This window comes from Crotalus tigris, unplaced genomic scaffold (assembly GCF_016545835.1).
Source record: "Crotalus tigris isolate CLP2741 ecotype Arizona unplaced genomic scaffold, ASM1654583v1 scf7180000020941.558017, whole genome shotgun sequence".
NCBI classification, from domain to species: Eukaryota; Metazoa; Chordata; class Lepidosauria; order Squamata; family Viperidae; genus Crotalus; species Crotalus tigris.
In genome coordinates this window covers 272,451-289,120 of record NW_024098270.1, presented here as the reverse complement: position 1 = coordinate 289,120, position 16,670 = coordinate 272,451, and the positions used below count along the sequence as shown (strand labels likewise).

Here is a 16,670-nt window from a genome sequence, read left to right as displayed (position 1 = left end):
TGAGTCCATTTCGTTCACTGGGCAAGACACTATGCCTCAGAAACTCTATTATAACATTTTAGCAGAATCCCTAGAAAGCAAAGCAAAACAAACCACTCCTGGATATATTTTTTTTTCTTAAAGAAAAAAAGACTGAAAAAAAAAATTCAAAATAAAACCAAGGGCTGCCCGGTGAGATTGTGACAGGGTGGAGAAGATGCAAACAAACAAACAAACAAACAAACAGAAAAAGAGCTTTTAATTTTAGGTGGAGGGGATGACCCACCAACCAGACGGGCAATCTGTTGCAAGAGAGGCAGTCCCCTGACTAATGGGACCCGTAGTCCAAAGTATGTCCTATACCAGGGGTAGGCAACCCAAAACACTCAAAGAGCCACTTGGACCCGTTTCCCACCAAAAACAAAACACCGGGAGCCGCAAAACCCTTTTGATATCTAAAATGAAGATAACACTGCATATATCCTTTTTTACCTTTATTATAGGTGTGTGCATGTGTGTGTATGTGAGTGTGTGTGTGTATATACATATACACATACACATGTGTGTACATACATATACACATATACACAGGTAAAAAAGGGATATATGCAGTATCTTCATTTTAGATGTCAAAAGGGTCTCTCTCTGTCTCTGTGTTTCTGTCTCTCTCTCTCTCTCTCTCTGCAATTGCTTCTCTCTGTCTCTGTGTCCTATACTGTACATATAACCATAATTTTATTTTTATTTTATTTTTTGGTATGTATTTTCAGTTTTTTTTGTAAAAACAGCATTTTAAGCGGCGGGGGGGGGGAACCTGCTCAACAGGATCAAAAAAAAAAAAACCTGTTGCAAGAAGGGACCATCCCTATCAACACCCATCCCACCCCGGAGGTGGCTGATGGGACTTGTAATCCAAAGCATTCCTCAGTAGAAGCCCAAAGTCACCCTCTGGATCGCTCACTGCTGCAAAAATGATGGGGATATTTTAAAAACTGGGCCTTTGCAGCGGGGGGGGGGAGGGGGAAGGAGGCAACCTCCAACCCTATTCCGGCCTCTCCTGCACAAAGGGAGACCCGCTGGCTGCCTGGCGGATGGGATTTGTAGTCCAAGGGTCCCCGGGGTGGGGCGAAGGGTCCCTTGGGTGGGGCGAAGCCTCGAGGAGAAGGCATTACACACACACACACACACAGACACAGTCGCAACCGCCTAATCGCTTTCACCTGTGCGGCCGAGGCCCACATGGCCGCGATGAGGCGCCTCGCGCGCCGCGCCCGTCTCCATGGCAACCGCTCCGCGAGCCGAGCGATCACACCTGCGCGGGAACGAACGAGCGCGCGCCTTTCCCGCCCAGCGCCCTCGGACCGCCTCGCGGGCTCTTTGTCCGCACGCCCATTCTCGCCCGTTGATTGGCTGCTCAGAAAACGCGATCCCCTCGGATTGGCTAAGCGGTCTGTCCCTTCGATGAGAGGCGGGGACATTTAAAAAGTCGGCGGGCTCCTCAGGCTGAGCGCAAAAAAAAAGAGCGAAGCGGGCGCGCCTCAGAGGCAGCAGACGCCGCTAGCCGCGTCTCTCGGTCCCCGAAAGGGACGATGCTGCGGGGCGCCGGGGGGGCAAAAAAAAAAGTCTCTCTTCGGCGCTCCCGCGGCCCAAGTCCTCGAGCTCGAGGCCGGGCAGGGCCTTTTGAGCTTTGAGGTAATTCTAGCGGAGACTTTTCTACGTTGAGGGGAGCGCGCGTTCTTTAGCTAATTAATAGCTGATTGTTCTCGGGCAGTCAGGATAGCACCTGTGGTGATTTTAAGCGCGGCGTGTATTCTTTGGCGTAAAACGCCAGGGGTGGCTGAGGGAATCCTCTCAACGGTGGTCTATTCAAAGGACGCCAATGCCACAGGTCACTAAAGATACTTATCTCAGTCTTCGCAAACCGCTGGGTCTTGAAGTAATTCTAGTCAAAGCTCACGTTCTTAAAATTTGGGTGGAACCTGAGGTAACCTCAGCCATGTCCTTTTTTAAAAAAAGGACCAAACCGCCACAGGTGAATAAGAGTTAAAATTAACGTTAAAGATAAAATTGCCTCAGGAGCGGACCTTCCTCTCTGGAATAAAGTGAATTCTTGGGGCCTGAGGGAATTTTAGCTAGGACTTCTAGTACCTACCAGCTTACCTGCCTAATCTACCTAGCTACCCGCCCACCTACCTACCTACTTACCTACCTACCTACCTACCTACCTCTATCTCCTTCCATTCTATCTGTCTGTCTGTCTGTCTGTCTGTCTATCTATCTATCTATCTATCTATCTATCTATCTATCTATCTATCTATCTATCTCCATCCTGTCTATCTATTCTATCCTATCTATCTATCTATCTATCTCCATCCATCCTATCTATCTATCTATCTATCTATCTATCTATCTATCTATCTATCTATCTATCTATCTATCTATCTACCTCTATCTCCATCCTACCTACCTACCTACCTCTATCTCCATCCATCCTATCTACCTACCTACCTCTATCTCCATCCATCCATCCTATCTACCTACCTACCTACCTCTATCTCCATCCATCCTATCTACCTACCTCTATCTCCATCCATCCATCCTATCTACCTACCTACCTATCTCTATCTCCATCCATCCATCCATAGACTATCTCCATCCTACCTACCTACCTACCTACCTACCAACCAATCTGATCTATCTATCATCCATCCTATTAGAAATGAAATTTTAACTCCTGGAATTCTCTTTTATATTCCTCACAGCCTCTTCTGGGGCTGCTTTGAGCTTTCATCAAAGGAAGGAAATGAAAGAACAAAAATAAGCCACTCCAGGGCTTCTTTGCCAAATGTTACAGCACACACTGGCCACAGGAGGGCAGACTTTGTTGTTTTGACTAAACTCAGTTTTATGGGTGTTTGCTTATTACGTATATTCCTTTATCAAAGGTGTACCCTGAGTGCCCCTAGGAAAAAAGCACAGAGTTGTTGTTGTTGTTCATCCATTAATTTTGATGAAGACCTTGACATCTTGTGGGTTATGGGCCTACAGAGTTGTAGGAATCATAACAAAGCCCTAGAATTCTTGATCAGGGGTTGATGAAAGGTGTCAGTAAGGGGGCAGACTCTCCTGCTTTTACCAGCTAGGCTCGGGGTGAAGAGAATCAAAGTCCTGCCCTAAGACCTCCCGTTTGCTATCGGTACAGCCTCCACAAAACAACACAACTCCATATTTTGAACTGGAGCAACAGGCTTGAACCAGAGGAGCCGGTTAAAGGGACATTTCCCCCGAATCCCGAATTAACCACAAAACAACAGCTAAAAGGGGAATACTTTCTCCTTTCTGTATCTTTTTCCTTCTTAACAGTGGAAGAAAATACAGTGAACAATTGCTTTGAGATTATAATTATAATAAAATAGAGCTGGAAGGGACCTTGGAGGTCTTCTAGTCCAACCCCCTCCCTGCTCAGGGCAGGAAACCCTATTCCAGTGGTGGCGAACCTATGGCACGGGTGCCAGAGGCGGCACTCAGCCCTCTGTGGGCACGTGCACTGTTGCCCCAGTCCTAGGCCTTCAGTTGGATTTTATAAAACCTTTTTGCTTTATGCCTCCGCCACCGTATGAAAAAAAAAAAAGGTTCAATCAATCAGTCAATTTCAACTTCTCGTGGGAAAAAAAAAGAACTTGCAAAGTTGGTATTGATTGATTGAACTGTTTAGTCCCACCCAGTCTGCCGTTACCCCCGCAGCCACGCCCACCCAATGGGCCACACCCACCCAATGGGCCACACCCACCCAGCACCTGGTGATGCATAAGTGGGTTTTGGGTTGCAGTTTGGGCACTCGGTCTCTAAAAGGTTTGCCATCACTGCCCTATTCTATAGCAAATAAATTAGCTTGTAGGTATAGTTTATGACCTGCAGGGGGCAGTTGAGGGTTTTTTTTTCCTCTTTGGTTTCTGTTGCTTGAAGATTAATAACTCTGCAAGAACTGAACTTGGTTTGAAAATCACTGTGTCAAGGGAAATAGTTGCATAACGGTAAAATTCACCCTTTTGCAACAAATGGCCCGCAGATGTGCTGGAACATTTACCTATCCCTGCAGTTTGTATGGGTGGGGAATGGTGAAAACACTACAGGTAGTCCTTGACTTACAACCTTGAGCCCAAAACTTCTGTTGCTAAGTGAACCATTTGTTCAGTGAATTTTATGAACCTTCCTTGCCACAGTTGTTAAGCAAATCACTGCAGTTTTTAAGTCAGTAACCCGGTTGTTAAGTGAATCCGGCTTCCCCCCATTGACTTTGCTTGTCAGAAGGTCACAAAAGGGGATCATGTGACCCCCAGGGACACTGGGACCATCAGTTGCCCAGCTTCTGGATTTTGATCACGTTGACCGCAGGGATGCTGCAACGGTCGTAAGTGTGAAAAATGGTCATAAGTCACTTTTTTCATTGCCACTGTAACTTCAAATAACGAATGGTTGTTAAGTCAAGGACTAACAACCATCTGTTTGTACATTGCAACAATTAGGAAGTTCTTCCAGATCTAGAAAGCTGCAAAGTTATATTGTCGGAGGGAAAATAACCCAAACTTTAGGCACAAAAAAAATTCAGAGGGAGGGGAAATGGAAGGAACATTACATGCTGAGCAAAAATGTATAAGGCACCAATAAGGAAAGAGATCACACAAATAAGAGCCATTGTGAATCGAAGTTTCTTTAGATAGTGTTTTTCAAACTTGGCTACTTTAAGATGTGTGTGGATTTCAATCTGCAAATTCCTCAGTTTGAAAAAACCTAGAGTAGATGAAGAGGGGTAGCATAGGAAGGACAGAATAACATGCTGATATTTAGTAAAATTTGACTGGATGTGGAAAAACGATTGAAATGCAAATTTTTTGCCAAAGAAAATGAGCAGGCTTTAAAAATTTCTTGGGTTCCCCCCCTCCCCTATCTTGTTGCTTGCAGAGTGTAACTGTAGAAAAGACACAAACTTGGGTGTGGTTAGCATAGAGATAAGGGGAAAAATATTATTCTGGGGGAGGGAAGGGAAGATTCAGGCTTAGCTGAAGAATAAAGAGGACTGGCCCAATGTGGAATTTATTAAATTTTGAAAATGTTGGGTCTTGAGTTCGAGAAGGGAATAAAGTGAAACAAACTAAACAGAAGTAAAAGGCCTACATCTGAAGCTGTTTTAGCTCAATTCCAGATCAAAGCTATGCTAGCTTCTAGTTCCCATCAATCCAGCCTGCTTGACTGTGGATCATGGAAATTATAGTCCTAATGGCACCAAGGAAATGAAGCTTCTCCCAGTTTAAGACCAATCCCTGGGAGGACCTCTCCTTCCCTCCCTCTCTCTTTTTCTTTTTGTCTCTTTTTCTCTCTTTGTCTCATTCTGCTTTTCTTTTTGTTTTCTCTCTCTCTCTTTTTTTCTTTCTCCCCCTTTTGTTTCTCTCATTTTCCCCTTCTCTGTCTCCTTTTTTTTCTGCTTTCTCTTTCTCTTTTTCCTGTCTCTATCTCTCTGCCTCTTCTTTTTCTCTTTCTTGTTCTCTTTGTCTTTCTCTGTCTGTCTTTTCCCTCTTTCTCTGTTTCTCTCCTTTTTCTCTTTCTTGTTGTCTGTCTCTGTCTTTCTCTTTTTGTCTTTTTCTTTTTCCTCTCTCTCTCTGTTTCTGTTTCTATTCCTTTTTGTTATCTCTATCCCTTTCTCTCTCTGTCTCTTTGTCTTTTTTTTCTTTTTCCTTTCTCTCTCTGTCTCTCTCTCTTTTCTACAGATTTGGCATTTGTGAGGAAGGGCCCAGCATGTTTCTTCTCTTCCAAGCTGTTGGTAGATTAAGGAGAATAGGACTTAAAGAAGAAGACCTCTGTGAGAAGCTTATGGCTGGCAACCAACAGAGTGTAGGAACTTCCAAGGGCAGGCTGTGTTGGGACATGGGGCCAGTTATGTTAACCCAGTCGGATAACAGGAGTTTAAAGATCATTCCATTGGGAAACCCGATTTAGGCGGGGCGAACTCAGGTGACACAAAGCCTCTTCAAAGAGTTGGTTCAATTCCAACCAGGAGAAGGTTGAATCTGCATTCTTGCTGATGTAGAACTGAATGTAGAACTTAACTTCTCCTTTGGGGAGGTGACTGATGACTTCAGGTGGACCTCAGTGAGTGTCTGGGATTTTGTAATAATACCAATGCGCAGAAAAACCTACCAGTTTAGCTATGAAAGAGGGATTTTCCTCCAGGACTTTGTGAAAGCCCATGTTCTCGTAGGCCCTATGAGCAATGTGTTGCACCATGGAGGTACCCAACACGACTTCTTCATAGCCATGCTCCTGAGAAAACTGGATGACCGTCTTGATTAGAGCCTTGGATAGCCCTTGGCCACGATGCTCCTTCTTCACGGACATCCGCTTCAGCTCCCGGGCGTTGCTCCACCAAGATGGGTTGTCAGGATGGGTGAGGGCCACCATGCCTACCACCTCCTCTCCAATGTCCACCACCCAGAAGCCGCAGTCCTCTGGCTCCAGGTAGGTCCCCTGGATGTCCAGCATATCCGTAGTAAGGCTGTTTTGGAGATAGTCTTCATAGATGTTCTTCATGGAAAGCATGCCGACCACCAGGAGAATGGACACCACCACCAGGGAGATGATGTAGGACGCCGAGCTCAGGTAAGTCATGAGGAAGACAGCCAGAAGGCCCAGGTGTGTCTGAGGACGCCCTAGAAAGTGCCACAACGCCCGAGGAATGTGTTCCTTGATCCCTTGAATGTAGAAGGTGCGCATCATGTCATAGTCTCTGGCCTCGTACTTCCGGATGTGGTACTTGCCTGCGACCAAGTCACGTTTCTCCTGCCCTGCAAAACAGAAGAGGCAGACATCTGAGGATTCTCCGTCCTCCAGGTCAGGGTTGTCCCAAAGGTCCTTTTTCAAGAGACAACAGGACTTTCTTGTTTTTCTTTGAAGATGTTTCACTTCTCATCCCAGAAGCTTCTTCAGCTCTGACTTAATGGTGGGGGATGAAAGGATTTATACTCCTTGCAGACTGCTAGTCATTTGCCTCCTTTTAGAGAGGCGTTGAGGCCACCTGGAGGTTTACCTGTGTCCTCAGGTCACCTGAGTGGTGCAAATGGGTGTGGAGCCTTGGCTGCAGGATGTTTTCTGCCCTGGGTCTCTTCCCCGTTGAAGACAGGTGCAGGCTGTTGGGTATGAGTCTATGGGGGTCTGCATCTCAAAACTGAAAAAACATCTTTGGGATAACCAGGACCTGGATGACGGAGACGCTTCATAGACATTTAACCATGCATTTGGGATGGAAACCCTTTGAATGGTGCGGGAGGATGAACGGATTTCCAGAAAATATTGCAGACTCCAGGAACCATTTACTTCAGTTTGAGATTCAGACAACGCAGACTCATCCCCAACAGCCTGTGCTGATCTTCAACGGTGAAGGGACCCAGGGCAGAAAACATCACAAAAACGATGTTGAGACTTTGGAAAAAGTGCAGAGAAGAGCAACTAAGATGATCCGAGGCCTGGAGACTAAAACATACAAAGAACGGCTGCAGTATTTGGGTTTGGCTAGTCTAAAGAAAAGAATAGGGAAGATATGATAGTAGTATTCCAGGGGCTGTTTTAGTCTCCAGGCCTTGGATCATCTTAGTTGCTCTTCCCTGAATTTTTTCCAAACAGCTTTTTTGTAGCATGGTGACCAAAATTGGCCTCAGTATTTCAGGTGTGGCCTTACTAGGGTTTTATAAAGCGGTACTAATACGTCGTGTGATCTTGATTCTATGATTCACTTAACAACTGAGGCAAGCAAGGTCGTAAAATGGGGCCAAACTCACCTAACCATTGTCTCATTGGGAACAGAAATTTTGGGCTGTGAAAAAAGGTCGCAAGTCCCTTTTTTCTGTGCCATCGTTAACTTTGACCGGTCACTAAATGACCTGTCCTTAAGTCAAGGGCTACCTGTGTCAGCTGGAGCAATCAATCTTAGCTGCAACTTAACCTAGGAGTCCTGATTCTTATCACTTGAACCTCCCCTTTCTATTTGCAACCTAGGGAAAAATCAATCCATCAGAGTAGAGCTGGAAGGGACCTTGGAGGTCTTCTAGTCCAACCCCCCTGCTCATACTGTTAGGAAGGAGTAGTCTTCACCCTCTTTCTCACACACTCTGAATTGTCTCTTGATCCTCTGGAAGGCAACCTCTCTCTCCTGGGAATCTGGACGGCATCCTAATGGGGTCTTTTTAATTCCAGTTTTAAGCCAGAATTGTCCCTGCTGGCATTAAAAATATAGCTGGCCCAGTTTCTGGCTTGCAAAGGTGGACGGCTACTCCCCCATCACTTACCTGCTGCTAGGTGTCCAGGTGCTGGCTTCTCCTGACCATCTATGATTGCAGCCATGATCTTGCAAGGAAATCAGATTTGCACCAGGAAGCGACAAGCTTAAAAGGAAGAAATCCTACAAAGAATTATTTCCCTACTGTACAACTCATGCCAGCTTCCTGTATAGTCACTTTAAACCTCTATTTTAGTCCAGGAGGCTGTTAAAAAAGGATCTTCAGGGATCAAGCTTGCTTTCTCTTAGCAGGATCCCGAGAGTTGGAAAAAAAGTAATTCTATATATACATTACATCCTTTGAAACTGGACTAATATATAGCAAAACCCGGATTGGAGCTGCTGGACCTAAATCAGCTTTTGTAGATTAAATCAAATCCACATGACTTTAAAGTGACTGCTTTGTGCCGTCCTTGAAAAAGAGCATTTTATACCCAACTCCCTGGCACGTCCATTGAAAACGTGATTTGGATGATAAACCAATTAACATTCAGATTAAGAGCCTCCCCCCCCCCTTTTTTTTTAGGTTGAGACAGAAGACAAAGTCCACACGCGCCTGGAATTTTAGTGCTTTATTATTGCAAGGAAATAAAATGTGGTTTGGTTTTTCTTTTTTTCCCCTTTTTTTAATATGAGGAAAAAGAGTTTTGTGGCTTGGAAGCTTGGTGAGAGATGAAGAGCGCTGTAAGATGAACAAGGATCAGGTCCAGAAACATTTCAACTTTATTGAAAAATCAAATGTATTTCTCCACACGGCACAACGCCAGTGCACAAACCTGCACAGGACAATAGGGTCACTGCTCGGACAGCGAGACGTTCAAAAATCAGTGGAGGCACAAATGGATTGAAGAGAGATGGACGCAATCCATTCAAAACAGCAGCACAACAATCAAAATTCTTCAACCGTGTGAGAGGGTTTTTATTTAATTTTTTTTAAAAATTCCGCCTTTATTATTTTTAAATTCAAGGTGGCAAAGGTATCTAATAGTCATTTCTCCTATTTTTCTCACAACAACCCTGTGAGGTAAACTAGGTTGGGACTGAGCGACTGGCCCAGACAGCCAGCTTTTGTGCCTAAGGTGGGACTAGAATTCACTATCGCCTGGCAATTGGCTCAAAGTCACCCAGTTGGCTTTTGTGTCTAAGGCAGGACTAGACTTCACCGTCTCCTAATGATTGGCTCAGTCACCCAGCCGGCTTTTGTGCTAAGGCGGGACTAGAACTCACTGTCTCCTGATGATTGGCTCAAAGTCACCCAGATGGTTTTCATGCTTAGGGCAGAACTAGAACTCACTTGTCTCCTGGCTATTCGCCCAAAGTCACCCAGATGGCTTTCGTGCCTAAGTGGGGCTAAAACTCACCATTGCCTAATGATTACTCCAAAGTCACCCAGCCGGCTTTCACGCCTAAGGTGGGACAAGAACTCAGGGTCTCCTGATAATTGGCGCAAAGTCGCCCAGCTGGCTTTCACGCCTATGGCAGGACTAGAACTCACCATCTCCTGGTTTTTTAGCCTGATGTGTTAATCAGCAGATCAACCTGACTCAAGCAGACTTCATCTTCCCACAGATTCTTTCCTATTAAGAAATTTGGCAGGGAGCAACGGCTTGGCCACCATCTTGCCCGTACCAAAAATGGCTGACTGGATCTAAATCCAAAGAATCCTCACTAATCCAGCTCCATTTCCAGGCAGGCAAGAAGGAAGGAAGGAAAGGAAAGGAAAGAAGGGCAGAGCAAGCACAATAGACTTAGATACCGTTTCCCAGTGCTTTACAGCCCTCTCTAAGCGGTTTACAGAGTCAGCCTATCGCCCAGAACAATCTGGGTCCTCATTTTACCGACCTCGGAAGGACGGAAGCCAAGTCAACCTTGAGCCAGGGAGGCTTACCTTTTGCTTATATTCCACCTATCAAAGTGAGGCTCCTGCTCAACAGCAGAAGAGAGAAAGATGAACAGCAAGGAGGACCTGCCCATCCCCACCCAAGCTGGAGGCCCAGCTGATTTTTCTACAGACATTCTGTCCACATTGAACCTTGAACTTGTGCTGAGAACTAACAGCAAGTTAAAAAGCAACTTTAGCTAAACCGACTCTGTTGGATTTTGCCAGAATTTTGTACCGGCTTGCTGCTTTTTAAGATCCACCCCCCCCCTTATTTTCATTTTCAGAATAAATTTCCTTTTTGTCTCTTAAAAGCTAAGAGTTCTTCGTCAGACCGAGGTCAGCCTGGCTCATGACCGATGCCGTGATAAACTTTAAAACAGGAATTCTTGAAAAAAATTGAAAGGCCAGCCAGAGAAATGTTTAATTGTCTCCCCTCTGAGAGAGCTGAGAAAAATGGTTGATTCCAAAAATTGAGGGATTAAGACAGCTCCCCCATAAAACAGGGATAAAGAATTTGGGGACTTGTCTATGGAGATTCTCAGTCATCCAGGTATGTTTGTCCCAAAGGTGCTTCTTCAGGAGGCAACTGCACTTTATTTTTCTTTGAAGACGTTTAACGATAATAAAGTTGGAAGGGAACTTGAAGGTCATCTAGTCCAACCCCCTGCTCAGGCAGGAAACCCTATACCATTTCAGACAAATGGCTGTCCAGTCTCTTCTTAAAAAACGTTTCGCCATGACCTGAGAATCTCCATCGACATTTAGCGATGCACTTTGGGAATGAACACCCTTCGAAGGGTGTGGGAGTGTGAACGGATTTCCAGAAAAGATTGTAGACTCCAGGAAACATTTGCGCTTTAGTTTGAGATTCAGACAACCCAGACTCATCCCCAACAGCCTGCGTCTGTATTCAATGGTGAAAGGACCCAGGCCAGAAAAACATCCTGCAGCCAAGGAGACTCCACACCAATTTGCACCACTCAGGTGACCCTGAGGACACAGGTAAACCTCAACAGTGGCCTCAACGACTCTCTAAACGGAGGCAAATGACCAGCTGCCTGCAAGGAGTATAAATCCTTCCATTCCCCACCATCCAGTCAGAGCTGAAGAAGCCTCTGGGATGAGAAGGGAAATGTCTTCAAAGGAAAACAAGTTGCTTCCTGAGAAAGCGCCTTTAAGATCTTCCTCCCTCCCTCCCATCCAGCCACCTATCCATCCATCCTAAATTCCAGACCTTTCTTTCATCTATCCAGACCATCCATCCATCCTAAATTCCAAGCTTGTCTTCCTTCCTTCCTTCCTTCCTTCCTTCCTTCCTTCCTTCCTTCCTTCCTTCCTTCCTTCCCCACCACCCAGTCAAGAACTGAAGAAGCTGCTTGGATGAGAAGCAAAACGTCTTCAAAGACAAAGTCCAGTTGCCTCCTGAAAAAAAACCTTTGGGATTTGGGGCTTGATCATGTAGAGAAAAACACCTTGTTGGGGACATTTTCCTATAGGAATTAATTCCTAATCCTTCATTGACACCATCCAGCCATACTAAGATCGATACAGGAAGTCCTCAACTTAAAACTGTTCGTTTACTGACCGTTGGAAGTGATGCCACGATCAAAAAAGGTGACTTAAACCATTTTTCACAGGACCCTTGCGGCGTTCCCTGTGGTCAAGTGATCAAAATTCAAAGGCTTGGCAACTGGCATGTACTTATGACAACTGCAGCATCTCTGGGGGAGTGGTGATGTCACGTGATTCCCTTTTGCGACCTGACGAGCAAAGTCAATGGAGGGAAGCCAGATTCACTTAACAACCCTGTGGCAGTGGTTCGCTTAACAACTGTGGCAAGGAAGGCCGTAAACGGGGACAAAGCTCACCGAATACATTTTGCTTAGCAATGGGAACTTTGGGCTCAACCGTGGTCATAAGTTGAGGACTACCTGTATAAAAGGAACAGTACGTCCCCGTAATCTGGAGAAACAAGGAACAGGACTCCTCCAGCAGGAATATGGCTCAAAACAGACCCAGGGAGATAGAACTTAGTCCGAGGCAGCCCTTCTCTGCTCAGCCCTCCAAAGTGCACTCAGGATGGGGGCTCAAGCCGCTGAAACCCACCACAGCCAGAAGCTAGTCCAAGATATCCAAGCATAGGTGTTTGGGGGGGGGGGGATCACTACCAATGCCGTAGTAGTAGTGGGGTTACTTTGCAGGCCTGAGAAGCAAGCCATAGATTGGGAAATAAAGAGACCACGTTGCTTGTGTCTCCCAGTCAGCAGAACGCCAGGGGCCGTGTACCCTGCAGAAGGGAGAGAAAATGCTCTTTTTTTCCAATGGGGCGAGATGAAAGAAACAGCTTCCGCTAATCCAAGCAGGTTAGGCAAAAAAGCACCCAGCCAACAGACTTCCCTGGCCCACTGGTGGTTAGCTGTCATGAGAACAGCTCTCCGAAAAGGGCCACGTGGATGTGAGTTTAGAATGGTTAACCCCAAGGCCACAGCTCAATGGGGCAGATGGGAAAATCTCTTCTTCTCCGCCGATAAAAATGTACATTTTTTCCCCCTCACTTGCAAAGACGCTGCGAGGAGACGGGGAGTTTTCCTTCCCACATTGCTAAAACTTTAGAAGGCCCCAAAAGCCGCCTTGGGGGAAAAAAAAATCAGCATCCGGAAATGGATACGCATCTTTGTTGTTGGTGCAGTGTGTGAAATCTTAACCGCTTCCCCTGCCCTTTTGTTGACTTCGCGGGGTGGCCCAGCTGCAGGAAGAAGAAATGGGGTGGGAGGGCAGATCCAGCCCATCGCCGGAGGACAATCCTCTGGCGGTTTCCTCACTCGGCGCTAGGAATGTCGTAGCGATACTTGGAAATCGTACAGTTGGCCAGCCTGCCGTAGACAGTGGGGAGGATGTAGTGGTAATACTTGCGGAAGCCAACTCCTTCGTACATTGCCCGGGCTTCATGCTGGACCATGAGGGTGTTCAGCACCACGGAGGAGTAGCCGTGCTCCCGGGCAAAGCAGATCACGGTCTTGCAGAGGGCCTTGGCGATGCCAAAACCCCGATAGTCTTTCCGAACGGACATCCGTTTCAACATGAGTTCGTTGCGGTGTTCTTCAGAGGGTCTGGCCCCAACCGTGGCCACCACGCTCTCATCCACTTCGGCCACCCAAAAGCACGAGCCTTTGCCCCCGAAGTACGTGGCCTGGATGTCCAGCAGGTCTTTCTGCAGGCAGTGGTCAATGTACATGGACCAGATGTAACCCAGGAGTTGCCGGCCCATGGCTAGCAGCAGAGTGATAGCCAGGATGGGTAGGAGCAACGACTTGGAACTGGTGAACAGAACGCTGAAGGTGCAAGTCAGGATCAGAATGACCCAAGGCTGTTTCAGCATGTGGATGCACAGAGTGGGCACGTACTCGCTCATCCCGGTGGCAAACAAGTCCCGCACCGTCTCGTAGTCCCCGGGACGGTACTGGCGGATGTGGTAAGACACCATGGTGTGCCAGGCAGGGATGGGTTCAAGAGCAGCAAGGAGGATCCAGAGACTCCTTGATTAAAAAGAAATCAAAAGAAAGGCGGTTAAGATCCAGATTCAGTCACAGTTTTGTTCCATACAGTATTAACTTTGTGAACTCTCAAGCTTCCTCTTTCTGCTATGTATTTAAGATAGTGATTAATTTTTATATGTATTTATATGTAAGGGAGGAGGTGTATACCAGGGGTAGGCAACCTTGGCTCTTTTATGACTCGTGGACTTCAACTCCCAGAATTCCTGAGCCAGACATGCTGGCTCAGGAATTCTGGGAGTTGAAGTCCACAAGTCATCAAGGGAGCCATAGTTCCCCCATGCTGGCTCAGGAATTCTGGGACTTTGTCCACAAGTCATCAAGGGACATAGTTCCCCCATGCAGGCTCAGGAATTCTGAGAGCTGAAGTCCAAGTCATCAAGGGACACCAGACTCAGGAATTCTGGGAGTTGAAGTCCACGAGTCATCAAGGGAGCCACAGTTCCCCCATACTGGTTCAGGAATTCTGGGACTTTGTCCACAAGTCATCAAAGGACATAGTTCCCCCATGCAGGCTCAGGAATTCTGAGAGTTGAAGTCCACGAGTCATAAAAGAGCCAAGGTTGCCTAACCCTGGTATATGGCACATGTTGTATATGGCATGTTTATGTGTGTTCTATATGCGTAGCCTTTTGAGAGCAAGTAGGTGTGAATTTAAATGTACTCCAGAAGATGGTAGAGGACAGGAAGACCTGGAGGAATGTTGTCCATGGGGTCGTGATGGGTCGGACACGACTTCGCAATTAACAACAACAACAGAATTGGATTTTTAACGAGTGCCAGTGTGGCCACAGTAAAAAAAATGGATGCATCTCTTGCTTGTGACCACCTTGGGATTTTTCAGGGCAGCCGCCAGCTTCTGCAGTCCCCCTTTGCTGATGCTCCAGATAGACAAATGGCATTTGAGCTAGATTTGGCATTTTTAGTCGAGGGTGGGCAGTTCTCGACTTACAACAGCTCATTTAGTGACCGTTCGAGGTTACAGCAGCACTGAAAAAAGCGACATACGACCATTTTCCACACTTACGACCATTGCAGCATCCCCATGGTCATGGGATTGAAATTCAAATGCTCGTATTTATGACGGTTACAGCGTCCCGGGGGTGTCACATGACCCTCCTTTTGCAACCTCCTGACAAGCAAAGTGGGAGGGGGAAGCCAGGTTCGCTTAACAGCCCATTGCTAACTTAACAGCTGCAGGGACCTAACGATGGTGGCAAGAAAGGTCGTCAAATGGGGCAAAACTGACCTTAACCACTGTCTCGCTTAGCGACCTAAGTTTTGGGCTCAGTTGTGGGTCGTAACTTGAGGATTACCTGTACATTTCCCCCCCATCAGTGCTTAGAGCCCATGGGGAAGGTCTGGTGCTTGGGCAGGGGGCTGGACTAGATGACCTCCAAGGTCCCTTCCAACCCTATTCTGATGGTTAGGATTAAGTGGTACTACGTAGGCCAGCTGTGGAAGGCCAACCATTGCAGTCCTGCGCATCTGGCGGCTCCAGACTGTTGAAAACCGGGCTCCCCTGCGCTAGCCGCGGACGATGGGTGTTGTAGTCCCCCCACTGGAGGGCACCCCGTTGGGAGGGGCGCGGGCGGGAGCGTCACTCGGGCCGACCCGCTCTCCCTGCCCGGATAAGGAAGTCTTCCTCGGCCTGCTGCCCCCTCGGCGGCTCAAGTACCTGCGGGGGAACCGCACCACCGCCGCCGCCGCCGCCGCCGCCCTCAACAGCAACAACGCGGCCACCTCGTCCTGGCCGTATCGAACGTCGTCATTTCCGAATGGCGAGCGCGCTTCCGGCTCTTCCCGCAGGCCGGAGAGAACGTCCCCCCTCTCTATGGTAGGAATCGGGCGGCCGGAGGACTCGTTCTTCCTGACTGTAAGGGCTGGAAAGGGGGCGTGGCCAGCCAGCCTGCGCGCGCTTCTGCGGACGGAGGGAAAGGCCCCCAAGGCTCCAAAGGGGCCTCGGGAGCTCCTCCCAAGTGGCGCAGGCAGAGATCCCGTCGTTTGCCCCGGCCGGCCGTTCAGGCGTGGGGACTACAGTTCCCAGGATTCAAAGGGAGAGAAACAGTAGTCACGTGTTGGCTGATCGACAAGTAGTCTTTGTACTTTCCTGGTGGTCTCCCATCCGGTCATTAACCGGACCAGAGCATAATAACTATGTTCATGCAAGATGCATCTTTACAAAGGCACATTTATCTATCATCTATTATCTATCTGTCATCTCTTCACTGTATCTATCTCCATGTCTATCTGTCTACTCTATCCATATCTATCATCTTCATTCTATCTATCTCCATTCTGTTTGTCTGCCTCTATCTATCTATCTATCTATCTATCTATCTATCTATCTATCTATCTATCTATCTATCTATCTATCTATCTATCTATCTATCTATCTATCTATCATCTTTGTTGTATTTATCTCCATTCTGTTTCTTTGCCTCTAATCTTTTTCTCTCTCTCATCTCCACTGTATCTATCTACCTCCATTCTGTTTGTCTGCCTCTCTCTCTCTCTCTCATCTCCATTTCATCTATCTTCATTCTGTTTGCCTCTAATCTCTCTCTCTAATCTGTCTGTCTATCTGCATCTATCTTTCTCCATTCTCTCTATCTCTCTCTGTCTCATATTATATAGCCACCCATCTCTGGGAGTTGAAGTCCACACACACACTTTCAAGTGACCCAGGTTGAGAACTGCTGCACTACGTGATCCCCTTCCAGCTTGACCATCTGAAGCCTGTTTCCCTTTTCCACTCTTCCTTGGGTTGACTGCTCACCCATTCTAATAATATTTCGGGCAGATCTTACCACGGGTACAAACTTGGCGATTCGGCATGTTGGGAAGGCGAGCAAATAAAAAGCAGCTGCAGAGAACCTGGGGAGATTAAATATCCAAAGAATTTATTGGGTAAAAACTCTTTGAAAGC

The 16,670-nt window shown here is 47.0% G+C and overlaps 2 protein-coding genes across 2 annotated transcripts; both read right to left on the bottom strand.

Moving 5' to 3' along the window:
* Window positions 1–5,631: 5,631 nt before the first annotated feature.
* Window positions 5,632–9,492, bottom strand: LOC120319726 (N-acetyltransferase 8-like). Its single transcript, XM_039368849.1, has 2 exons — window positions 8,316–9,492; window positions 5,632–6,818 (listed from the first exon to the last, which is right to left on the bottom strand). The coding sequence occupies exons 1-2, from the start codon at window positions 8,368–8,370 to the stop codon at window positions 6,124–6,126; spliced, it is 750 nt and encodes a 249-aa protein (XP_039224783.1). The 5' UTR covers window positions 8,371–9,492; the 3' UTR covers window positions 5,632–6,123.
* A 1,091-nt stretch (window positions 9,493–10,583) lies between these two features.
* LOC120319721 (probable N-acetyltransferase camello) lies at window positions 10,584–15,578 on the bottom strand. The gene is made up of 2 exons (XM_039368842.1): window positions 15,420–15,578; window positions 10,584–13,723 (listed from the first exon to the last, which is right to left on the bottom strand). The coding sequence occupies exon 2, from the start codon at window positions 13,669–13,671 to the stop codon at window positions 13,006–13,008; it is 666 nt and encodes a 221-aa protein (XP_039224776.1). The 5' UTR covers window positions 13,672–13,723; window positions 15,420–15,578; the 3' UTR covers window positions 10,584–13,005.
* Window positions 15,579–16,670: the final 1,092 nt, after the last annotated feature.

What these genes read in the sequence shown, in the direction of transcription:
- LOC120319726 (XM_039368849.1), bottom strand. Translation starts at nt 8,370, where the DNA reads ATGGCTGCAATCATAGATGGTCAGGAGAAGCCAGCACCTGGACACCTA. An exon ending in ACCTGGACACCTAGCAGCAG is followed by an intron (nt 6,819 to 8,315) that starts GTAAGTGATGGG and finishes TCTGTTTTGCAG; the next exon opens with GGCAGGAGAAACGTGACTTG.
- LOC120319721 (XM_039368842.1), bottom strand. Translation starts at nt 13,671, where the DNA reads ATGGTGTCTTACCACATCCGCCAGTACCGTCCCGGGGACTACGAGACG.